This window comes from Perissodus microlepis, chromosome 17 (genome assembly GCF_051167445.1).
Source record: "Perissodus microlepis isolate ML-2025 ecotype Zambia chromosome 17, ASM5116744v1, whole genome shotgun sequence".
Classification (NCBI taxonomy): Eukaryota; Metazoa; Chordata; class Actinopteri; order Cichliformes; family Cichlidae; genus Perissodus; species Perissodus microlepis.
This window is the reverse complement of record NC_140477.1, coordinates 26,934,632-26,960,912: the sequence shown is the minus strand read 5'-3', so window position 1 is coordinate 26,960,912 and position 26,281 is coordinate 26,934,632. Positions and strand designations below refer to the sequence as shown.

The 26,281-nt window shown below is 41.3% G+C and overlaps 1 protein-coding gene across 3 annotated transcripts in view; it reads left to right on the top strand.

Moving 5' to 3' along the window:
• LOC146369785 (carboxyl-terminal PDZ ligand of neuronal nitric oxide synthase protein-like) overlaps nucleotides 1-23,032 on the top strand; it is a 242,441-nt gene extending 219,409 nt beyond the window's left edge. For all 3 annotated transcript variants that reach the window (XM_084909585.1, XM_084909586.1, XM_084909584.1), the window contains exons 11-13: nucleotides 15,608-15,804; nucleotides 16,013-16,137; nucleotides 18,420-23,032. In XM_084909585.1, coding sequence (XP_084765711.1) covers nucleotides 15,608-15,804; nucleotides 16,013-16,137; nucleotides 18,420-19,059 — 962 coding nt within the window. In that variant the 3' untranslated portion in view covers nucleotides 19,060-23,032. The remainder of the gene's footprint in view (nucleotides 1-15,607; nucleotides 15,805-16,012; nucleotides 16,138-18,419) is intronic.
• Nucleotides 23,033-26,281: the final 3,249 nt, after the last annotated feature.

Below are 26,281 nucleotides of genomic sequence, written 5' to 3'. Positions count from 1 at the left end.
ATACATTCAGGTGATTGTGCTTTTTGATTTGTCTTTTTACTAGTTACTTTTACTTTTTACCTAGAGTACAGTGCGTTAACAAGCTAACCGCGCTAATGCATTGATGCCGTGCAGCCCCACACACAGATGAGGTTTTCTGGGCTTTTTTGTACTTTCTTTCTCAAAACAATTATTTTCCATAAACCAAATTCGAGCATCAGTGTGATGGGATATGAGGACACAGCACTGAACACAAGTGGCACATCAGTTGGATGTTTCCCTCTAACAGTTTGGCCTTGCAAAAAAAAGAAGCATCCACCGCTCCTGAGATTCCGGTGTTGCTGAGTCAGATAAAAGAAGGTTGCTTATGATCCAGTAATGATGACTCATCTGTGTCATTTCATTTCATCATTTCTTTGTAAAACCACCAGTCATTTAGATTTTTCACCAATCCGGTCAAAGTGTCTAGATACACTGGAACAAAATTAGATTTAAAATGTCTTTCACCATAATGAAAGTGTCTCATAAGCAGAATGTCAACATGCAAACAAGTACTAAAGGTTTAGCAGCATTGGTGTGTGATAGTCAAACAGGTGTGCCACAGTAATTGCTTTATTGAGCAGTCAGGTCGACTCACTCCATTCAGCATTTCTAACCTGTTTACAAAAACATAATCAGTATTGGATTCGGTGGAGATTATGTGCGATTAGTCATTGCATGGTCTAATTTAAATAGCAGAGATTCATTAGTTTTAGTTTTAATGGAGAATTTTGGCTTTGCAAAGTCAGGAGGCTTGTTTCATTTGTATTAGTTTCACTCAATAGTTCTGGCTCCTTGTAGCCTAAATGCAGTTTCTGCCAGTAAAACATTCCCAAAGGGAAGAACAGAGTAGGGTTGTGCACAAAGTTTACCTGACGGAGAGGATGAAATGGAAGAAGATGGAGAGGATGGGAAGAAAAAGAAGGCAGGTTAGTTTTTTTTTTTAATAAGATGGGGGTTTTTTGTCCCCTGAGACTGAGGGTCCAAGTCTCGCACCAAGACAGATGTCGACTGATGTTTAGAGGGATGAAGTTTAAAGTTTAAAGGATATCTATGATCACGTGTGTCCAGTTTAAGAAGAAGAAGGGGAGAGCAGGTCGGGTATGGCACTAGAGGAGAACGGGGCAGCTTTGTAATAATCTGCAGAGTTCAGATTTTACTGCTGAGCTGTTAGGTCCTTCTGATGCACTGCTGAGTCCACTGCTGAGCAGGAAAAGCATATTTCACTAATTAAGTTAGATAAAACTGAAATGATATCCTGGGGGGGAAATTAGGCTGGAGATAAGATGCAGACAAAAATGTGTGAAGATAATTCTACTAATTAAAACAACTGAACAACCAGGCAGGAGATAAATGTGTCAAAATTTGTCTTAATTTGAAGTTTATCAAATCTATTAAGATTGTGTTATTTGTTAAGTTCTTTCAATTAAAAGCTGATTGATTTAGCATTTTCTCCTAAACACTGCAGATGGAGAAAAAGTGCACACTAATGCAGGAATATTTCTTAATGCAGAATATGATATTCCTCCTACTGTTGACCTCTTGTGGCTAATTAAAGGACTGTTGTGATGCACCACTTTTGGACTTGCAGCCTGTAGGCTGTTCCAATGAAGACAGCTGTGTGGTGTGTTGGTTGTTAGCCCAAAGCTCACGTCATGTTAACAGTGATGATTGTAGACATGATGTTTGGGTCACTTTAGGACAGAATCAAATATTTGCTTTTTTGTGAGTTCTTTGGTAAAATTACAAATGTGAATGGTCAGGGTGGGACATCCAAATGTACCCCAATGAGGCATAACATTATTATCACCTGCCTAATATCATGTTGATCGTCCTTTTTAATGCCAAAACAGCCCTGACCTGATGAAGCAGACCCCTAAAGGTTTGCTGTGGTATCTGCACCAAGATGTTAGCAACAGATCCTTTATGTCTTGTAAAATGGTGAGGTGGGGTCTTTATGGATCGAACTTGTTTTTTTTCTCACATACCATGTCAAAAGTAACATCCACATGGATGGCAGGACCCAAGGTTTTTCTGTCAGAACTTTGCCCATCACACTGTCTCTGCCGGCTTGCCTGGGTCCCATAGTGCATTCTGGTGCCATGTGTTCCCCAGGAAAGCAATGCACATGCACCCGGCCAGCCACGTGTTATCAAAGAAAAACCTGATTCATCAGACGAGGCCACGGCTTCCAGTGCTCCATGCTCCAGTGGTGGACAGAGGTCAGCATAGGCACCCTGAATGGTCTGAGACTACGAAGCTCAATAGGCAGCAAACTGTGATGCACTGTCTATTCAAGCCAGCGCGAACTTTTTCAGCAATGCAAGTTACAGTAGCTCGTCTTCTTTTTTTGGTACTGGTATTGGTTTTATTTTGTTGTATTTATCTGCGACACCTTAAAGGCCGTGAAAATATTGTTCGTCATAAACCGGTCCATGGTGCAAAAAAGTTTGGGGACCGCTGTTCTATTGGACCGTGTTTAGATACTGACCACTGCAGACTGCTCCCCAATATATCATATACCACAGAAAGTGAATAACACTGATTATATAAATGGTAAATGGCCTGTATTTGTATAGCGCTTTTACTAGTCCCCCCTAGGGACCACAAGGCGCTTTACACACCCAGTCATCCACCCATTCACACACTGGTGGAGGCAAGCTACAGTTGTAGCCACAGCTGCCCTGGCAGACTGACAGAAGAGAGGCTGCCATATCGCGCCAACGGCCCTTCTGGCCAACACCAGTAGGCGGTAGGTGAAGTGTGTTGCCCAAGGACACAACGACCGACACTGTCCGAGCCGGGGCTCGAACCGGCAACCTTCCGATTGCAAGGCAAACTCCCAACTCTTGAGCCACGATCGCCCCTATATATATATATATATGTATATATATATATGTGTGTATGTATGTATGTATATATATATATATGTATGTATGTATATATGTATGTGTATATATATATATATATGTGTATATGTATGTGTGTATGTATATATATGTATGTATGTGTGTATGTATATATATGTATGTATGTGTGTATGTATATATATGTATGTATGTGTATATATATATATAAATATATGTGTGTCAGTGCTTTTCACTTCATCTGTCTGTGGTCGATGTAGCTTTAGTGCTACAGACAAAAAAGCCTTGAAGGAGTGGTCCCCAATTTAAAATCTGGCGCATTTATTTTATTTAAAGGTACAATAGCAGACTTTTTGATCTCATGAGAAAACAGCAAAATAACACTGTTGTATAAGAATATTTACAATGGAAGTGAAAAGGTAGAAAAAGACTCAAAGCAGCCTGAGAGCAGTCAGTGAGAGTTCAGTCTGAACAATCAGAAACTTCTTCCATTAATCCTCTCCTGCATTTGCCCCCTCATCATCAAAAGCAGACTTTTACCAGAGCCCCCTCGCTTTAATCATTCATGTTAAACTGACACCTAGTCATAAATTGATGAGCGGCTCTACCTTTTTCCGTTTCCTTAGCAGACTTTTTTCCCCTTGCTTTGAATTTGCGTATGTGATTGGCCTCTCTTGTACTAATACTTTTCTCATATGTTAATGTAGCCAAGCCAGAGCTCTAATTTAATACATCAGCGATAATGACCCTGTCTGGCCTGAAGATTAGTATGTTTAGTGTTCAAGTGAGAGTGTTTCAGTTCACACATCCTTTCAGCCCTGCACGCATCTCTTTGCATATTCACAGCAGCTCACTGGGATGCAGCTTTGTCTGCTTCTCTCATCTCTCACTGAGCACCCCTGATTTTTCAATCACAATTCCAAAAAAGGTTGACTTGCTAGTCTCTCATGTTTTATTCACAGTAGAACAAAGAAAACATATCAAATGTTTAAACTGAGAAAATGAAGATGTCTTCAAAACGTGGGGCTAGAAGCAGCAAAGAGCTGGAAAAGCAGTATTACAAAGAAAGAGCTGAAAGAATAGAATAGAATAGAATTCAACTTTATTGTCATTGCACATGCACAGGTACAGGGCAACGAAATGCAGTTTGCATCCATCCAGAAGTGCTTTAGTGATATAGATATATTACAATATATATTAGCAATAATATAGATATGTAAGTATATTACAGAAATGGGTCTATTATGGTATGTTATAATGTACACGGTATGAAGTATGTTGTGAATATTCTATAACTATAGGTATGTACAGGCTGTAGTGAGTACAAGCTATGTACAGGATATGAACAGGATATAAATATGAAAAACTATACAGAATATGAAATAAATAACTTTACAGAAATCTGAGATATACAGTTATACAGAAATGGGAACTATGCAAGTTGTAAACAGTTGTAGGGTTAAAAATTATCGTATGTACAGAATGATTATTTACAGAGCTATACAGTAGTGCAGTTAAGATAAATTAGATATGTGGATAATTTCTACAGTATCTATATAAAGTGCTAGTGGTTGTGAGTGGTGGTTCAGTCCATGTTATTATTGTGTGTTTGAGGGTACAGTTGTCCATTGTGGGTGTGTGTATGTTCAGTCCATGTGTTAACGTGGGTCAGATGTCAGGAGGCAGAGTTCAGGAGTCTGACAGCTGTGGGGAAGAAGGTGTTCCGGTACCTGGTGGTCTTAGTCCGGAGGCTCCTGTAGCGCCTCCCAGAGGGCAGGAGGGTAAAGAGTCCATGTGATGGGTGACTGGGGTCTCTGATGATTTTCCCAGCCCTTTTCAGACACCGCTTCCTGTAGATGTCTTTTATGGCAGGAAGTGGTGCTCCGGCGATGCGCTGGGCAGTTTTCACGACCCTCTGCAACGCCTTCCGGTCCGAGGCAGAGCAGTTCCCGTGCCAGATTGTTATACAGTTGGTCAGGATGCTCTCGATGGTGCAACGATAGAAGTTCACCAGGATGTCTGAGGACAGGTGGTTCTTCCTCAGAGTCCTCAAGAAGAAGAGGCGCACATTTTGTAAATAGTTACGTTAATTGGCAACAGGTCAGTAATGTGACTGGGTATAAAAAGAGCAGAGGTTCATCTGCATCTACAAATTATTCCAGATATTTTAGAATAATGGTCCTCAACATAATATTGTGAAGATTTTGGTGTCATTATCTAGAGTACAAAATTCCATTAAAAGATTCTGAGAATCTGGAGAAATGGCTGTGTGCAAGGGACAAGGCTGAAAATCAGTATTGGATGCCTCTGATGTTTAAGCTTTCAGGAAACATTGAACAAAAACAGAGCTCATTCTGTCATATATCATTACACGGGCTCAGTAACACTTCTGGAAATCACTGTCTGTGAATGCAGTTCACCGTGCCATCCACAGATTTGCACGATGGGTTAAAGATCTATCATGCAAAGAAGAAGCCGACCGTAAAGGATACTGTGGGCTGACACATGTCAGGGTGTGAAATATACAAGAGCGTGTCTTTCCAACAGAGCCTGGAATGTTAGTGTCAGTGCAATGGGCAACAAGCAGATTTCTTCATATTTGGACAGGCCTTTACTCTTGTTGGAAAGCAGTTAAAATGTTTTAATTTTTGGTAAAAAAAATTTTCCATATTAACATTGGGGGCTTCGGCCAAATTCTCTCAGTGAAGAGGAGAAAAGGCTCTGAGTTTGTGTGTCGGTGTGTGTCTGTGTTTCTGTGTGTGCTGTCTCTGACAGAAGTGGGTTACCCTCAGCTAAGAACAAAGCAGGGAGTTTGCCACTTTGATTGGTGATGCCAAAGCCAAGCTGGGATGATTACAAGCTCACAGGGAGCTCCCTGGGAGGCCAGCGAAAACTGATTTGGCCAATTACCAGTACCACATAATAAAAACTGTACTCAATAATCACATCATAATTCAGCATTACTACTTATTAAGATAGAAGATGTGAGTGGAAAAATGGACATTACCACAGAGACAAAAGCTTTAATCAAGATTTAAGGAGCTGAGGTGCTATTAAGCGTCAGAGGCAATTACACCTTGATTAAACACCAGATAGGTGAGTGACTGATTGAATATGAGTGATTAAACATGGTGCTGTAGATAGACTATGTAGGGACATTTGTTTTACAGAGGAAGTAGGAGTGAGGAAGTCAAGTTCAATGCTCGAATAAACATTTCTCAAAGCTGAGGTGTGAGTGCACTTGAAAGCTACTTTTTTCCCACTGGTGTAAAGGTTACCAGCACATAGCAAATACCTCTGCTGTTCCCAAATGCTGCTATTACCTGATTCCTACTAGAACTATAACAAGTACAATCTTCCTGAGCCAAGTCATGTGCTTTTCTTAAAAGGTATTGACAAAATGCACTGCTTTTAAAAAGTGATGTTGCAGTTCAGAAAACAGCAGGTCCTATTACAGCAAAGTGAGGTAAAAGCTTTCCAATGTATTAAGTGCATTCAGTAACAAAAGCACATGAGAAGCCAAGTAATTAACTTTATCTATAATGTATGTTTGATTAACCTATTACTCACCAACCAAAGTACACTCATGACATCACCCACTGGCTTTGACATTTTAAAGCCTCAAAGTGACAAGAAGTGACTTTATACTGTATAGATGAGAAGTTGGAGTACAGTTATTAGCAAGCAACACATAGACATATATCTGCTAATTGGTGCTAAGCAACAGACTCATTAAATACTATACTAAAATCCCCAATTCTAAAATCCAACCTATCCAAATGTCTTGGATAGGTTGGAGCACACAGTAGGTAGTATTTCCTTCCCTTCACCCATCAAGTAGGTTCTGCAAATGGCCTTCTTCCTGTTAAAAGGGAGTTTTCCCTTCCCACTGTTCCCAAGTTCTTGCTCATATTAGGGCCTTTGATTGTTGAACTTTTTCTCTATTATTGTAGGGTCTTTAACCTACAAATATTATATAAAACACCTTGAAGTGACGGTTGTTGAGCACTATATAAATGAAAATGAATGGAATTATTTAACAAAAAAAATCAAAAGGCAAGATCAAAGGCATGTTTTGTACCATAATGTGAATAAGCCTTTTTAATTCTGGTAAGTTGAAGTTAAAATGGGAATCAGTGGTGATTGATTGATTGGCTTGTTGCCGGGGTGTCCAACTCCAGGCCTCAAGGACCAGTGTCCTGCAGGCTGGTCCTTGAGGCCCAGCATCACCCCAGTGATGCTTTCTAGTGAGCAAAATTTGTAGATGATAAACCAAACAGTCCCTATAAACACATTGTTTTTAATGTGATAGTCAATTATTTAGTACTTATTTTAGCTCTAAAAGCATCATTTGCTTGAAGGTGAAATGGAGAAACTTTATTTTACACTGTGCCCACTGACAGCTGGGACAGGCTCCAGCTCCCCTCCGACCCTGAATTGGCCAAACGGTTAAGAAAGTGGGTGTACGTCTGGACCATGCTATCAGGAACCCCCACACTCTGCCATTAATTCTTAACATCATTATTCCACCTGCACACAGCATGGCTGTTTCCAGCTCTGCCAGCATGCAGCTTTGGAAAAATCCACAAGTTGTGTTAAGACAAATGTGAATACAAATCATTTTTGAGAACAGCCTAATCTAACTTGACAGCCACTGAACTGTCCGTGGACTCTCTCGCCACTCTCTTGAGGCGTCCTTTGTTCAAACACACAGATTGACCTACAGTCAGACTGTAAGATTGTAGATTGCAGAAGATTGCATGAGCGTTACGTTGGATTCAGCTTAGCATCCAAAGCGAGTACACGAGTGGGAGTGAGCTCTTTGGTTTTGTTGACTCCTTTGTTTGGTGCTCAGTAAATGTCTGTTTTTACTCCTGTTTCTTTCGTCACTCTTTCCTGCTTATTCTTCAGGGTGCAGGACTGATTGGATATCAAAAAAGCTATTTTAATTAGGTGGTATACATGAGGATGGGAGGGATTACACGTCGGATTACACATTAAAAATAGCCCCTTTCCACTTTGCACGCTTCCCTGTCTCTGTGTCTAATCTGGCTGTTGTCTGAATAATGCTGTTAATCCACAGCAGCTCCCGAAGAAACAAACAAAATCCTCATTTCAGCGTTAATGAACGATAATTATTACAGATGGAGTCCTTCAGGCGTGTTTGTAATTAAAAGACAACTCACAAACGCAAGCGCACAAGGAGTAAACAAGTCAATATTGTGCACACTCCTCCAGAACTGAACAAACAGGCTGTGGGAGTTTTTGACTTAAAGTAACTGGAGCGATTAACATTTACACCTTCTTCTTTTTTTTCCCAGAATATGATTATTCTTAACCTCTGTCTGAAGACATCTCAGTTTTCAGTGCAGAGGAATTTGAAACATGGTGCCGCGTCTCTTCAGGGAAGTGCAGGAGGTAAAAGGGACAAGTGTTTGGTCCACTCATCCACACAGGCAGCAGCTGGAGCTGCAGCAGAGTCTCAAACAGCTCACAGAGGCAATTTACGGCACTTATGCTCTCTCCTTTCTGAGTCATACCTCCATCAAGGGTTTGCACATGCACAGTTTCAGATCAAGTCTGAATCAAAATGCAAACGGTCTTGAATAATTATCCACAAGCTGCTTTAAAGACAAGATGTTCTGCATAAAAGGACAGAGGACAGAGCCATAACAGCAACAGTCTGAGGTCTGAGGTATAAAAAGCACCTGTGCAGTTAAAAACTGCTACAAAAGTTTGTGAAGTCTCTCTCCAAAATTAGGTTTAAAAAGTTTTTTCCCAGCAAGTTAGATTTCTACCATGCATGCATACAGTTTTTACCACATTAAGGCTTAACGGCTGAATCCAAACACGTTTGCTCGTACAACACGATCACTATAAAAATGTCACTGCCATAACAAAGACAGCAGTCTTCCATCTTCCATCACATGGTTAAAGGTGATGTCTTCTTCTGCTGTGCACATGCACAACAGCATGATTAGCTGATATTGGCCTTCTTTAGCTGTTGATTGTCGGGGGCAGGACATATTTTTAATTAGATTGCTCGAATATAAACTGTGGTTGGGCACACACCTTCCCAGAATGGCAACTACACCTCAGTAACTGCAGTAGAGCTGTTTGTTGGTAATACGGAGTCTAAACACAGTATCTGTGAAGGTTCTCAGTCATCCAGGTCATCGTAGTCTAGGGAGCTTAGAAAGAAAAGCGTCTGGATTTCTTTAAGTTGCTCGAAACTCGTGAAACTTGAAACTCTTTCAAGCAGCTTAAAGAAGTCAAGACGCTTTTCTTTCTAAGCTCCTTAGAATAAACACAGTATATTGATAATGCCTCAGCAAAATGTAATCAGCTGTAATAGAATCTAGCTTGATCATTACCAAAAGAGCAGCTAGTATTCATTGTCATTTTCAAAGCTCTGACACTATGTGTATAGACTCAATCAGTTCTCTCCATGTCTGTGTTTCAGTCACTGTTTTGTGTGAGATTTATTTGATCCTCTGTCAACCTCTCAGTTTCACAGTTCCACAGACGGGTATAAATACAAACAATGAAATCACTCACTGCAGCTTAGGCTCCACATTAATTCAACACACTATAAGACTTCAGTGTGTCTGAGTTTACATTTAAACACTCATTCAGGATTCTTTGAGTGTCTCTGTCACTCTTTCATTGCTCTTATAACCACTGTATGCTTTCTGGGTTGGGCGTTGCCATTATCTCCAATCATTTTCAGCGTCAGACACTGAAAGTCTCTGCACCAGCATCTATTAATACTACAAAGCATGCAACTTGCAAATGCTGACAGTGCGTTATTCTAGTTATTATGCAGGAGCTTAACGTGTTTCACTGAGCGCGCTGGAACATAAACACGTTGTGGCTCACACGAGTTTCATTCTAACTGTGGAATTCGGCCTGTGCTTTTTAATCTGCGGTTCGCTTTTCAGACTGCACACTGAAACCACAGCAAGTGGTAAAAGTTTGAAACTGGGACATTGCATCATTGTTGTGGTTTTAACATCTAAGTTGCACTACTTGTCTAATTGTAAGGCTTCAGTAGGCTAGATTTGTAGGATAGAAATACACCTGTGTGACCTTATATGAGATCACACAGGGGCTGAGGCACAGAAGTCCATCCGTGAGACGACATAGCTTAAGTGAGAGGCCAAATGAAATTCTCGGTTAAGAGGCTGGAAGTAAATCTCAACACAGTGAATGACAAATCAAACAGAACAGCTCTCAAGCTGCTGTGAATGAGCGTCCTGTCAGGAGGAAGTTGGACTCACTGAAATCTGCCAGTTTGTTGGTAATGAAGGAAGTGCCTTTTATTTGTTATTGAAACCATCCATCCATTTTTTGTTCATTTATTCAGTTCAGGGTTGCGGTGGGGCTGGAGCCCATCCATGTCCATGTCACAGGGCACTGTGCCAGCGTACACCCTCAACATCTGTTTCAGAGCCAACACGTAGACCATTCATGCTTACCTTCCTATAGTCAGTTGCACCAGTTAATCTAACCCCATGCATGTCTGTGGACTGTGGGGAGCACCCAGGGAGACGGCGCTAACCACCACACCGCTGCGTCTCCCCATGATTGAAACCACCTAAACAAAAGAATTTGCTTTTTAATGTGGGCTTCACGGAGGTTGCTTTGAATTTAGATTTTTGCTGGGAATCTGTGTAGAGCCTACGACATAACCAATGCAAGAGGCTGACATCATTGCCCGCATTCATGCTCGTGCTGCTGTGTTACTGTATGTGTTGATTACCTTGTAGTCATCTTCCATGTTTTCTATGCGGTGTAAACTGATAGCAAGAGCTTCCCACTGTTGCCAAGTACTTGCTTGGAGATCATCTGACTGTTGGGGTTTGCTCTGTATTATTGTAGTGTCTTTACCTTACGATATAAACCGCCTTGAGGTGACTGTTGTGATTTGGCACAATATAAGTTGAATTGAATTGGATTTGTGAGTCCATCTATTGATCATTTTTTTCTCATATTGAGACGATGTTAGTCAGTCTCTCACTGACGAATTCAAAAACTGAGAAGAGAAAGTTGGAAATGCACAAGCAGAATCACCAGGACTGAACAGGCCGGTCACTATAGCTGTAGGCTCTTCTTTGATTTCTTGGGAGATGCACGTCAGATTTTGGTGTAGGGTTTCAGAAGGGTTTGATTTTATGACGTAGAGATACAGAGACAGTATGTCTGTGCGCTGTTTACATGTTGCTCTGACATTAGTTTAGCTGGTGTTTATTTTTCAAATCTTATTTTCTTCTAACTTTGAAAAGAATCCATCATGCAGACTGGATTTCTACCTGTGTGAGCCTTTGTTTTACCAGGGGAGCATGTCTCACAGCTGTATTAAGTTTCAGACTTTTGAATTCTTAAATATTTTCTTTTCAAAGTAGGATAAATGTTGTTGCTTTTTTGGGATAGAACTCAAATGGATCCAGTGTTGTTGAAACGTTACTTTCAAGCACAGGAATACTTGGAAAGTAAGAGTTTGCGCACATCTTTGAGAATTTCCCTCAGTTCTTTTATGAATTCAGGTTCTCGGTGTCTCTTGTCTCTTTGTGCAATCCCAGACTGGCTCCATGATGTTGAGATCAGAGCTCTGTGGGGATCATAGCATCTGTAGCAGGACTCCTTGTTCTTCACTTTTTATAACTGTGGCTGTATGTTTGGGCTCATTGTCCCACGGTACAAGGAATTTGGGACGATCAGAGTCCCTCCTGATGGTAGTGCATGATGACTACAAGTCTAAAAAATGCCTGGCATGGTATTGTACATTAAGATGCCGAATACACAAGGTTACGTTAGGTGTCACACTCCCAGAGGAAGCACAAAGTGTAGTATTAAACTTAAGATAATAGATAATCATCTTATTTTTGGACTGTGGGACATAGAGAGGTGCATAGTAAAATGATTCATATTTAATGAAAGCAGACACTTGTTTTGGAAGGTGATCAGAGATCCCATTTGTTTAGACATAAGAGTGATTCCACCACTTTATTTTCCATTTAAAATTAAAATGGTGTCACAAGGCCCCACAAAGAAACATGGGATGGATTTAACCAATGTATTGTAGTTAATCGTCCAGGCCTAGTGTTTGAAATATAACCACACTGCCATGTAGGGTTTTTTTAAAAATCTTTTTTTAGAAACTGGTTACCTTTCAAATAAAGTCACCTACATTTTCGTATCATCACTTCAATCATCATTGCTGCTGATCCCAACCCTAACTCTAACTAGTGATGTTCCCGGCAACTGTTCCTGGCAGTTTAATAGACAGTGACAAAAAATGTCTATTGTTTTTCTTCACTAATGAATCATACTTGAAATGCTGCTGTTTGGTGTGTTGCATTATGCATTATAAACATTGCACATTATATTTCCAACGGAAAAAGGAAGAAGAAGAGTCTCTCCAGAGTGTCCTGGGTCTACCCTGGGGGCTCTTCCTGGTAGGACATGCCCGATCGGAACACCTTACCCAGTAGGCAACCACTTGAACTGGTTCCTTTCAATGTGGAGGTATAAGGGCTCTACCCTAAGCCCCCCACCAACTGATTGAACTCCTCACTGTCTTTTCTGTCCGTTGTATCCACAATCACATAACAATAATAATAACAATAATGAAAACATAGCTTTAAAGATTTATGGCCTTTCTCATAAACAATGCTCCTTCTGGTGGCAGATGCTCCATAACATTTAAGACACAGCAATTTACCGACACTGGGCATCAATCAAATGTTAAACGACTACCACGTCTGGTACCGACTAGTGCCAGTAGCAACAATTAGTCAACTAATCGCGTACATCCCTAATGAATATATTATTTTTTACTTTCATAAAATTTTTCTCTCAAGTCTTGGCATTCAGGGAGCAAAGAATAACTATTCTAAATTACACACTCCAAAAGACATCCGCTTTGCTTTTCTCCAAAATAGAGAATTAGGATAAGGTTATTGCTGATAATGATTTAAAGCTTTTCAATCTAGGCTTTCCAAACAGGAGAAAATTCTATATAAAGAGGTTAAAAAGGGATGGCCATTAATCTGACTCTGACCCTAGATGGGTTGCCTTTGACTGGGTGGATCAAACAGGTTAATTGTTTGCTTGGTGTGATGGATTGCTTTTTGAACATGGAGATGGATGGGAACGTCTATATATTTAATAAAAGCAGCTGCATATTTTGGAAGATGCATGGAAGGTCACACATGTCCTCATTGTCCATTTAATATAAACTGCTGTCAGGAAATGCATTCATCCAGCACTACTGCATACACTTAGAAATGCATTGCCAGTAATGTCCATGAAGACTAAATATCTTTTTTTAAAAAACCTTTAAGTCTTTTGTGTTTCACTGATGGTATATTTAGCCAGGACGAGCTGACCTTCAGTCCCAGTGGAAATGCTGGCATTTTAACATAGCACAATGGAAAGCCTTTGAATTTGCATTCATTTTAGTGAGCCATAAAAGCAACAGAGATTCAGAGCTGGCTCGGGGACTGTCCAGCAGTGAAATGCCCATAAATAGTGATGATTAACTGCATCTGTGTGTAAATGAGCCAGCCAGTGACACTCTGGCTCATTTTCAAACAGCGGGTTTCACCTTTTCACCATGCTGAGAGGAAACCTGCAAAAACATTTAACGTTGAGACTTACACATACATTTTTCAGAGTACAATGGAGGCTGTGTCACAAACAGAAACTTCACAGGCTGCTGTGGGGTTACTACATTACAAGGTATTTCCGTTGACTCTCCATTGCAAGGTAATGTAGAAGTGTGTGGCCTCATTGTCTGGTGGGATCAAGAAGGATGTTTTTTGGCCAATGGAACAGGAGACTATTTATCCAGAGATCACTCGATTACCTTGACGAACAGTCAGAACATAAGAATAATGTTCGCAGGCAGGCCAAACATTCCAGAAAGATTCATAAATTAGCCTCCAGTTTCATCACAGCTTTAATTAAGCAAATCTGTGTTAGTATACCATTTGTTAGCAATGTCAAGAACCTGTTTTTCATTTGTGGAAAAATGCTTAGTTGAATTATTTAAAGAAGTGTGTTTGTGGAACACAAAAGCATAAATCGCAGTCATGCCAATACACAGAAACTTAGAATGATGCACACATAATAAGCACTTATTTGGTGGCAGGAAGTGCAGAGTTATGGTTAGTAATGCTAATGACTTGCTCGCTGATGTACTGTATTAGCTAACTCTTAAAGAGCATTATTTTCTGCAATATTGTTTTTGTTAAGTATCACATAAACCACTAACTGATTGCCTGTTGAACCAATTAAAAGTTTGAGATATATAACATCAGAAAATACTGAAATATTCTAATTTTCTAAGCCTGAGGTCGCATCGTCAGTTTACTGCTGCAAATGCTAAAGATATTTGAAAATCAGTGCAGTTAATATTGTGCAAATGTTTGGGCTGTTTCAGAAAACGGGCTGAACATGCCACTTTCTTAAAAACACACAACTGCTGTGGCACCAGATATTTACAGACGAGGACTGTTGTTGTTTATTGGTTTGATTTTACCCACCAGGTGGCGCCAAAATAGTAAGATTATCTGTAAGGTTTCGATCGTACTTCCAAGTTTGACATTTCTTTTTCTTTGCACTTCTCTTCTCTGCCTTCTTCGCGCTCTAAAGTAACAACGCGTATCCTTTTCTGTTCTTCACTTAGCTCTTTCTCTCTCCTTGAAGTCGATGCCCTCTGTATCCAGTTGATTCATAATATCAGATCACATTTCCTCTGGCCTTTTGTCTAATGGCCTTTTTACAGATCTCCTGATTGGGATGGCAAGTGAAATATTTGTGTGTGCACAAGAGAAGTCAAGGTTACCCTTTGATACGCCATCTGATTCCAAATAGCTATATTTTCTCCACATTTATTTGATGAAGACAATGTACCTTTCAGATATGCGTACACAGCTGCAGCTGTGCTCTTTAGCTGTTGCCTTCCCCAAAGTGTCCCCTTGTAGCAGTACTGTATGACTAAGCAGAAACAGCTTGACTAGTACAATGATTGATATCTGATACTTTGTGTCTTACTGAATGCTTTCCGAGAACTATTTCTCTCCAAGAGGTAAGATCGTCTGTCTTAAGTGGACTGAACCTGAGCTGCCTTTTTGTTTTGTTTTGGTTTTTTTGCTTTTTCTCATCCTGTATTTTTCTGCTTGATCGTTCCCGCCTATGTTTGTGCATGTGTTGCTGCAGTGGTGTTATTTTGTTGTTGTATTGTTTTATGTATTATTCTGTGATATCAGTGGATCTACTACGCTTTGCCACCTAGATCCCCCCATGTAAATGCATTGTCATGAAAAACCTTTGAATCGTCGTGTTACAATGCAAAGCTGCAGAGCGCGTCATAAGAACGTGACATGTTTGAAGAAACACTCTACAAAAGATGAATTTGGTTAGAAAAGTTTGCCCAGTAGTTTGGAAGGGGAAAAAAATAAAAGAACTTTTTAAAACACCAATCAGAAGTGTTCGTTTCAGTGGAATATTTCTTTGTTTTCTCTCAAGATCCAAGTTAGTGCATCTCAGAGTAAAAAATCCCACCAGTATTGCCTAAGACTTGAAAGGCCTGCAGCTTTGCAGCATGCTCTTTTAAAAGCAGACATGCTCTTTTTTTGAAGTCCTACTGTGTATTCACCTACCCCTCTCTCTCTCCCTTTCTGCTCTTTCCCTCTCCATTTTTCTTTTGTGAACAGTTGATCAAAGTATGTTTGAGAACTCCATTGCGCAGCAGCAGAGTCCCCAGACCTCGAGGCCAGGGCCGTCCTCGACCCGGCGCGCCGCGGCGACGACTAATTCCAACCCGGGGTCCAGCTGCGTGGACTCGCCCTCCTCTGGAGGACAGCAGAGGCTGAAAAATGCCATTAACCTGGGCAAGGCAGTCGGGGCAAAGGTTAGTGCGACACAAGCAGAAACGGGACATTGAGCTCAGCAGGTCCTGTATTCTTTTACCCTTTGAAATAAGCTCATATAGTGTGACTTATTGAAAGGAACGCAGGTTTAAGCTCTTTTTATTCTTTCAGCTGAGCCGATAAACATTTGTATCAAAACTACCTGCAAAGGTTAAACCTTTCTCTCCTTCTCGTCTCTCCTTCTTTCAGGTCAATGACTTGCTAAGAAGAAAAGAGCCCAGCAACCTCGGAGACATTGGGGTTACGGAGGTCAACAAGAATGTTGGTGCAGTTTGGAGCTGCATGGAGCAACTCAGTCAGACTGCTGCCAGCAGGTATGCACCCTCATATCCACACACACATTCATACGTCATCTTAATACTGAGCAAACTGCTCCCCCCAAATAATTAACAGGCTTCTACGTCAAAAGATTTTAGGATGAATATGTGAAACTCGGAGGCCTTTCCACACGTCTAATTAATTAATAAACCCGATGAAAGACATTATCTTAATTTATTCAAAAATATTCCATTACCTATACTGAGCAGAGGACGTATCTATCACTGCAGAATTGGGCTGTGGGTCAGAAAAGGTGAATAATTTACGATTTTTCCTGTGAAATGTGGCTTTAAATTAATGATGATACATCAGAGGTGCCTGGGAGATGCCTGGAATTGAATAAGCCAGTTTTTCACTTTGAAGTTTTCAGTTTTAGGGGGTTTATTTTATTTTTTGTTTTTTGAATATGTCGATTTGACTTGTTTATGTACTCTCATAAACGTACTTTGGAGGATTTTTCGTCTGTTCTCCTGAAGATTGGCCAAGTAAAAGTCATTTTTCAGCCGCTCAGGTTCCATTTATCTCCATTCGCTGCACCCAGAACAGATTTAGCTTCATTTAGCAGCGATCTAAAGATTGTTCTGGACCACCAGCTGGTTCGGCAGACTTATAGCTGACTCACTTCTCATTTTTGAAACGTGAATGCATGAGATGAGGTGCGCAGGACCTTCCCCTGTTCCCCAGACAACGCAAGTCCTGCAAAGCCTCTGACCTCCTTAACAAGGTTTATGTTTTTTTCTTGGGTTTTTGATGTTAATGATGCTGTTTTTGTGACAAAAAGGTGCATTTTCTGAGGACAGACAGCACAGCAGTGCTTATTGAACTGTCTCCACCTGTCAGCTGCAGTGAAAGGTCACACAACAGTAATAATTTGTGATCGCCTTGGCCTCTAGCTACAGGATTACGTGCTGACGTCGTCTGGAACAGCTTAAGAATTTAGAGTGTTTTTTGTAAACACGCTCACTGAACTCAGTGAGGAGCTCCGAACACGAGCGAACGTAGGTTTAAGCTCTTGTAGCTTCTCTCCAGCCGCCTTCCTCCTCCATCACTCAGCTTGTTCTTATTAGTAGGCAAGAGCAGCTTTGAAGTCTGAGTCATCCTGCCAGGTTTCATTCTTCTATCAGCTGAAGCAGCATGCAAACTTTGGATGGCCTTTGTTCGACAAAGTTTCATTCAGTTAAAATATGAAACAATTGGTGGTTCTTTGATGCAACAAACGGCCCCTGACAGGATTCTATTATTCTGCACAGCGGGGCCATCAGCCAATTAGCTGTCAAGTTTTCTTGACATGTTTAGTCATAGTCCCTCCCACAGTTTTAATGTGTACCGACTGCAAAATCTGAAGTTCATTTTGTCCTGCTGCGTTTTTTCTTTGCCTGAATAGTTTGTGCCTATGCAGCATTACATATGGGTTATTTATGGATTGCTTCCTTAGTTATTACGAACCCTAGCTTCAGTGTTTGTGCCTGTACGTAGGCTCTGTGACAGGTCATCTGCTTTTATCTGCATCCAAATGCAGTTCTAGGATGTTTTACACAACATAACGTTGTTATGAAGGAGGAAACTATCCATCAGAGCCTAAATTGTTTTTGTAAAGCAACAGACAGTGCCCGAGAGAGGTGAAGAACAGTGCAGGCAGGGTGGAGTGGGTGGAGACAAATGTCAGGGGCAATTTGTGACAGATGGATAGTGGTGAGAGTGAAAGGGAAGGTTTACATGATGGTAGTAGACCTGCTACAGTATGATTTATGGTTTATAGAGGGTGGCACTGAAAGAGAGACTGAATCTGGAGGTGGAGGTGGCAGAGTTGAAGATTTCTGTTGGGAGAGAACAGGAAAGATCGAGCGGTATGAAGACAAAGTCAGAGAGGCAAGACTTAGATTGTTTGGACAAAGGATGTTGAAGATGAAGCTGCCAGGAAGGAGGAAAAGAGGAAGAGCGCAGGGAAGATTCATGGATGTAGTGAAGGAAGACATGCAGAGGGATAGATGCTGGGGATAGGCTGAGAAGCAGGTTGATGATCTGCCATGGCGACCACCAACGGGAGTCATGAGGCTGTAAACATGCTGTTTAAGCTTGAACAGCTCTGGTCAATTCAAGCAGCTAAACTTCATCAGCATAAAATATGTTTAGGAATCAATTTCTTCTTTGTGGCAGCATATGGCAGAAGTTTCAACTATAGTCACCACTTAAACGTTCTCTGTCTGTCTTTCGTTGCCTCCCTTAATCTCCATTTTCCCTTTTCTCACCCTACCTTTATTCCTCTCTTCTATTCCAGCCACATCACCTCCTTTGACTCCTTCCCTCGGCTGGATCCTCCACCCCCATCGGGGAAGAAGCGCCTCCCTCGAGCACTGAAGACGACCCAGGACATGATGATCTCCTCTGACCCCGTGGTCTCCTCCCCCGACCCTGTGGATTCTTCCTCCTTCCCTTCCTCCCCTGAGAAGACAACCCCCATCACTCAGGAGGAGATAAGGAATGAGGAGGAGCAGCAACAGGGAAAGGAGGAGGAAAAGAGGTCATCGGGCCCAGCAGAGAGGAAACCCGGAGCTGATTCTGAGACAGCTGAGATCAATGACAACGTGGATACAGTGATAGGTGGAGAAGAGGATGGCGTAGAAGTGGGAAGCTCTGATGAAGGCATGGATGAACACGGGCTCCAGCTCCAGCTATCTGTACCAGACCTCATCAATAAAGATCCCCCTCTGGAGTCCAAAGCCAAACAATGCGATGTCTGGCAGAAGGCGCCGGGGCCAGACTCGCGGCTGGCTTCCACTCCCTGCTCGGGCAAAACTCCCTGCCGCATCAGCCTCGGCGAGGATGTCCTGCTGGGGAATGGCGCCCCCTGTAGCAAAGCCACTGGAGGGAGCACTGAAGACATGGAGCACCATCCAGACCTGCTGTCGTTTGAGTAACACACAGAGCTGCGGCCAAATAACCAGTTCAGTAGATTTCAAAAAGCATTTGAAGTTTTTCTCTTAGTGTCCATCCCAGAAATGTGTGTGGAGGTAATTCAAACAGACTGCAGCGAGTACTGCAAATCAAAAATTCACTGCCACTTTTCAATTTTTCAACTCGATCTTCTCTGGGCTTTACTTTAGGAAAAGGGAACACATACTTCCAGAACCGAGGGCGCTTTATCTTTTTTTAATCTGATTTCCGGATGTGGGATTAGCTGAAAGGTCACGGTAATTACGCCTTGCTTTCTAACACGGCTGATCTGAGGTCAGCTGGGCGCTTCAAGAATCTTCTTAATGAATGAAAACAAAAACTGACCAGCATGAGACAATGAATGAGCAGCAACAGAGGAAATAAGCGGGACTCTTTTTTGTGCAGTTTTTTAATGCTTCTGATTTATTCACTGTGTATTTCTTATGTATATCAGGTGTCTAACATATCATGCCTTCCTCAGTAATGTAATGATGATGTAACAATGATTGTTTTAAGTGAGATGAAATATCCTTTAAATGGGCTAAAATGTTACAGGCAGTTATTGGCAAGTGTAACCACAAACATTAAATTTTATATTATTTTATCAGTATTAAGATAAAACACTATTGTATTTAGCACCACGATATTTTCGCTCTATTTAAAGGGACATTTCATTGCATTTTTGGTATAAATCATACAAACGCTGCTGCAGCTCAAAGTTATACAGCAATATAATGTACATTTAGACTCATTTAACATAAAACTCAAGTGTTAGGAGTTAGGCGCAGGCTCGGGAAAAGAAGACGGAAGTGAGGGGTGGAGAGGCGGAAAGGATGTGAATGTGTAAGATGCAAAAGGTTAGCGAGGAATTTCCTTTCAGTTCAGTCGACATGAAATGTCACGCAGCACTTTCTACTGCAGGAGGGCGAAGCCTTTTGACCCTCAGCTTCACCCTAAAGAAATGATCCCTGTTCCTTCTTGAGCCAACCTGGAAGAGAACTTTCTCCAAAATGGATTTTTGGAACACACTTAAACTTTTGTTTCAGTTATATTTCTATAGCGCCAAATCACAACAACAGTCACCTCGATGCGCTTTTTCTTGTAAGGTGAAGACCCTACAATTATAGAGAGAAATCCCAACAATCAGACGACATCTGATGAGAAAGCACTTGAGTGAGAAGGAAAAACTCCCTTTTAACAGGAAGTAACCTCCGGCAGAACCAAGCTCGGGGAGGAGCGGGGGGGGGGATCCAAACCTACATGGCCCTGTGTAAAAAAGAAAAAAGCGTTCGCCCCCTAAACCTAATAACTGGTTGGGCCACCCTTAGCAACAACAACTGCAGTTAAGCATTTGCAATAACTGGCAATGAGTCTTTTACAGCTCTGTGGAGGAATTTTGAACCACTCATCTTTGCAGTGTTGTTGTAACTCAGCAACTGTTTGTACCATAAAAATTTGATTGCCTGGAAAGCGAAGGAGCTGTGTGTTTGGATCCAGGCTCATAATTTGACCATAACTGAAACACCAACATGATAAAGATTTCCAAAATCATCTTCCCGCTGTGGCTGAACTGAAAGCGAATCCCAGTGATCTCCACAAAATCCTGATGGAGAGTCGAAAGAGAGACGGGTGGAGGGACAGGCAGCTTTTGGAGGGAGGGCTGCTGGAAAGTTGTTTCTGAGCTGAGGAGGAGCAGGATAATTAGCTGTCAGTAGAAAGAGATGAAAGAGGTGCGTTTTTATTTGAGCAGATCATTAAGTGACAGACCAAAGACAGAAGCGATTGGCTCAGTCAGACATGCTGTTTTTTGTCACATTATTTTAGTGAGAAAGCAGGAGCGAAGATTTCTGCAGTAGAGATTCTCTCTCATTTACTTTCACTTCATCGGCTCTGGAAAAAAAGAACCCAAAGCCTGTGTATTAATACCTTTGTCGTAGCAGTTCACATTTGAAACTTTCTGACTCAGAAAGGTTTTTTTTATCACTGTAAGAGTAGCACAATCAAGTTGCCATGGTTATTGTAGCACAAGCAAAGCTGTATTTTTATAACACTACTGTGTGAGCATCTGTTCTGCAGATCTGTGCGAGTGGATTAAAGTGGACTTTTGAACTGTGGAAAGTGAACACAAAGATCCCAATGCCCAGACACTGAAAAGAACCCATTTTCTGCGAGTGGCCTCAGTGAGTGACCTGCTGTCCTTGTAGGGATACACTGACTTTAGAAAATATCAAAGAGCTCCCAGAGGACAGCGAGACAGAGGCACAGCCAGCATTGGTCATGGTCAGGTCGTGCCCGGCAGAATGAGAGGAATGTTTGAGCTGAAGAGAAACAGATAAAGGAAGCTTTGTCTCAGTCTGTCTCTCTCTGACTTGGTCTTACTTACTGCCATCTACCACCACAATAAAGCAGCTGATGTCTCCCATTAAAGAGTTATTTCACCCAAGTCACAAAACATAATTGTCCCATTAGCTTTAACAAGCAACCTGCAGGACACTGTGGAGTTTTTCTGCTGTTTTCAGCACCCAGAGCATTGCTCATGAAGTGAGAGTGGCAGATGGGACAGGTGGAAATGAAAAGTAGCTTTTTTTTAAAAAAAGAAAATGTGTAAACTGACCCTTTTAGGTAGATGCAAGAGTGAAAAAGTATCATTTACTATTACAAAAAAACATAACTACTGACAAACACTGGTGTACAGCATGAGCAGGGAAAATATAGCCACCATTATTAAAATGGGATTCTTAAACCAAAGCAGTTTGTTATAGAGGATAGCTAAGGCTTCACACCCCTCTAAGCACTCTGTATGATGTCAGATATCCCTAATATGGTCATTTAAGTCCCACCCACCTACTGTACAAACTTACTGTTTGTGAGAGGCAACCAGTCAGAAGGAATGTGGCTTAAAGTGAGGGGAGGGCTTGTTTTTTAACAGTGTTTGGCCTGACGAGCTGCACCAGCATGAGGTAAATAAGGATTTTCTTAAACAGCAAATATTACAAAACCTCTGAAGTAGAGTCCAAGAATATAAATCTGTTGTATGAAACGTGAGCAGAAGCCCTGCCCACTTTAAATGGCTCAGAAAAACTGAAATCTGTCAAGTAACGACCAAAACAGATTTTTTTTCATGTTTATGTAGAGCTCATCAGTCCCTAAACGAAACAAAAACCACCCTAAAATAAAAATTGTAACTTGTAGCCTGACGGTCGATGATAAGCCAAGTGTCTCTCAGCACGGAGATAATTGCTTCGCACGTGGATGAACCACTTATCAGAGAGGCTTTGATTTGATCTAACAAACACGCAGGAACGGATTGATAACAGCCACTCGGATTGAGTCAGAAGGTAAAAGCAATGCAACGCGATCATTAGTTCAGAGAATGCATCGAGCAGCTTTACAAGGACACAAACACTAAAAAGCTGAATTCTTTTATTTGCTGATGAAGGAGGAGCAGTGTACTTTTTGTGGAAATGTTGTAAGGCTATTTTTTGAAAATTCTGTGAAAATGCTAATCACTTTGTTGCTCTAACAAATGAAGGAAAGAGATTTATTTTGATATACAGTCAGAGGCAATCTGCGTTATTTAGCTGCTGCAGAATTTGATAAATGGAGAGGAAGAAAATGACCACGCTTTGTCTGTGACGTCGTGTCTTGCTTTTGTCTTTTCAACGCTGGTCGACATGATTTCAGCAGACATGATGAATGAAGGAAGCTGAGTGCTGCACGTGGACGCTTTTTCAAAACAAGCCCGAAGAAGACTGGGACCTTTTAGCAATTCTGCTTTAACTGTTGCAAATTATGTGGCTGTGTCTTTTTTTTATAATGAAAAATCAAAATCATTCAATAATTTTTTGCCTTTTATTCTCCTAATGTAGTTTTTTTTTTTAAGTGGGGAAATAATTCCTCCAATGGCTGTAATCTTCTGAGAAAACAAATCTGAAAATAGACTTAATCATGAACCTCTTTTTGTCTTCTGTGTCTTTTTCAAAGCTTAACAAGACCTTTTCTTCATCATTTGTTCTGGGAATAGTCTGTGTTTTGTCTTTCCTTCGTCTCACGCCTGCCACTCAGTGACTGCTTGCACAGAGCTCTCATCCTTATCAGTTTTGGCTGATTTTCGCTTCCAAGTTTCTGTAAGCGTCGATGGGCCCCGCGTATGATCCATCACTCTGTTTGATGGATCATACGCTCGGAGAGGCGCAGCGGTGGCGGGGATTCTAGAGCGGAAACCGCTCTGATGTTTAATTCATCCGTGTTTGTCCTAATTCGTGAAACTCCTGGTCACTGGCCACCACTGGTGTAAACAACTGGTCGGCTCAGACGTGTGTGCAGGTCTTGTTGCTGTTCAATAATTCAGACGTGATGCACTTATTGATTTTCTACAAAAGAACCCAGACCTTCATGCATAATGAATCATCTAGGGCGCGAGATAGCTGGGTGCTGTTTCTCGACCCAACAAGTTTCTCTCTGCTGTGTCCTGCTGAGTTTCTCAGCTAGTTTTGTATAAGGAAGTGCCCCCAGCAGTATGAACGAAGGTCATGCTGCGGTTGTTCTCGAAAGATAAATTTTTATGTAGTTACTCAAACTGAGATTGAGCTGAGATACTCTGCATAGCTTGAGTTTATATTTCACATATTGCAACTTGGTAGCAGTGTTGGTGAGTAACGGAATACATGTACCGCCGTTACGTATTTAAAATACAAAATATGACAGACATCTTAACACAGGCAGCTGTAGCTAATTTGTTTTTTTTGGTGCAGCATGCTAAACAACCTTGCTAGCATTAGTTATTAACTGTCTTGTCCAGTTATGATCACTTCTGGCTCTAGTATCAGCATAGCTGCATCCAAAAAGATAATGTTATGCCTCCAAAACAACACAAAGTCTGAAACCAGTCTGTGATATCCCAGTGGCTATGGCAATCTTTTATATATTGTCTATAGTGCAGTCCACCTCATAGACACCTATGTTGTGAGTTTGCCGCATTGTGCTCCAAAGCACAGGCTGGGCCTGACTGAGCCTTCATGAGTACATCCACAGTATGTTCTTTCCATCACAGCCTTATTTGTATGAGCCGGTCTACAAGGCACGGAGAGATTTGAAAAGAAAATTAGGACAGACAGAACAAAGCTGCTGCTTCTACAAATGAGCTCCTCCATGAATGCCTTTCAGAGCGTTGTGAAAGTGAATAGATGTTCACATTGATTATCAAAAATAAATCCCATAGTGAGCGTGAAGCCATAATAATGATATGTAATACAGGCTGTTCTATTATCTGATGAAACGAGCAGTGTCTTCGCAGATGCTTCTTGCTGCTAGGACATCAGAAAAGTTTGCTCACTGATTCCAGCCCTGTGATGAAGAGGTAAATGTCAAACTGATGAAAGGATGCACAGCTGTGCCACAATAACAGCCAAATTCTTTCTAAAAGTAGGCTAAGAGACATTTTTGTAAGGAGGAGTAGTCGGTGTAAATTGTCCTGCCTTCTGACTATGAAGATGACCTTTTCCAGGATAGCTTTACGTTGTAGCCTGGGGGATTCCAGCTTCTTGAACAGAGGGTAGATATTAGTAAACTCATTATTAACAGTGCATTGAATGTCTATTGTATATTCTTAGCAACTGTTACCTGTAGTTTTAAACAGGAGCTTTTCTAGGATTTTTCAAATAAGGTGGCACATGGGGGTCCAGAGCCAGTGATGGGGTGGCAGGGTGTCTTTGTATTGAGTTAACCTGCGCATGCCACGGTCCTGGGTCGGCGACCCAGTGTTTTGAGTTTTGTATCATTATTGAATTTTGATTTTGTCATAGTTTATCTTTTCTAGTCCTTTGGTTTCTGTTTCTGTGTTCTATGGTCAGCTGTATTCCTTAGTCAAGTCTGCGTCTGTTATGTTTCCTGTTTTACTTTGAAAGTCTGTGTCCCATGTCAATGTATTGAGTCTCGCTTCCCCTTGGTCTTGTCATGTCAGATTACTCCCAGCCGTGCTCTCCTTGTGTGTCTCATTTCCCTCGTTATCCCTCGGTGTATTTAAGCCCCGTGTTTCTTTTTGTCAGTGTCGCGTCGTCTGTGTTACATCCGTCATGTCATGTCAGGTTAAGGGGTTTCAGGATTGTTGTGTTCATGTTCCTGTAAGTGATTCATGTGTTTCATCATGCACTCTGCACAAGGTCCTGCTCATAGTCATGGCCAGTCTTCCTACTTTGTCATAGTTAAGTCACAGTTTTCTTAGTTTAGTTTTCCCAGTGTAGGTTCTAGTTTAGTTTCGCCACTGCCCGTGCTGCTTTATGTTGCCCCCTGTATCAGCCATAATAAAGGCTCGCCTTTTGTTAAAGTTAGTTCTGTCTCCTCGCCTGTGTCCGCACCTGGATCCAACACACACACCTCCGCACGGCCTGCCTCCGCCAATCATGGCAGCGCAAAGGAAAGTAGTTAGGAAATGGTAAGCACTGAACCTGTGAGGCCACAGCAGGAGTTCATTCTTTTTGTTTTACACTGGAAAAAAAAGGATGTAGCAAGCATTATGTCACCCGCTGATTTGTAAAGTCCTTTCACAAAGCCTTGATTTGAATATTTTTATGCCATCACAGTCTTGGTGTTTTGAAATCAGCTGTGAGCAGGTGCTCAGAGTAGACAATCACTTCTGTAACTACCAGTCCATTTAGCCCATTCCCTGGTTTCCCATTATATCGACAGTCAGACTGTATGATCTAAAAAAGTAAAGTACCCTTGCCCCTCTCTTAGTCAGGTAGCAGTAACTGAGTCAGTTAATTATGTAATAGTATATGATGTGACAGGTGTTTTAGTGCTACTTGGCTTTAAAGGCACAGTCAGTAATCTTTTAAAGATGACTTAATAGAAAACCAGAATGTTTTACTCATAAATATACATTGATTAATGCATAACAAATTGATGTTTTCTCATAAACTTAGAATTAATCCATTAAAAGTAAATGGGAGCAGGTATCAGTTTGTGGAAGCCACCACATTGCACCAGCAATTTAAATACAGTAACTGAGATGGATGTTCTGCCTAAATGTGGATATGTGTGTGGTTAGAGAATGGCCACACACGTAGTATGACTTATATGTTACTTTTAATTTAAAGTTCACAAACTCTTTCAAGCAATTTTTGATCATTTAACATTTGTAGCTGTATGACGCGTCTTTCTCATTCTGTCTTTATCCCCCATCACCACTCCTCTCATTCCACCCTC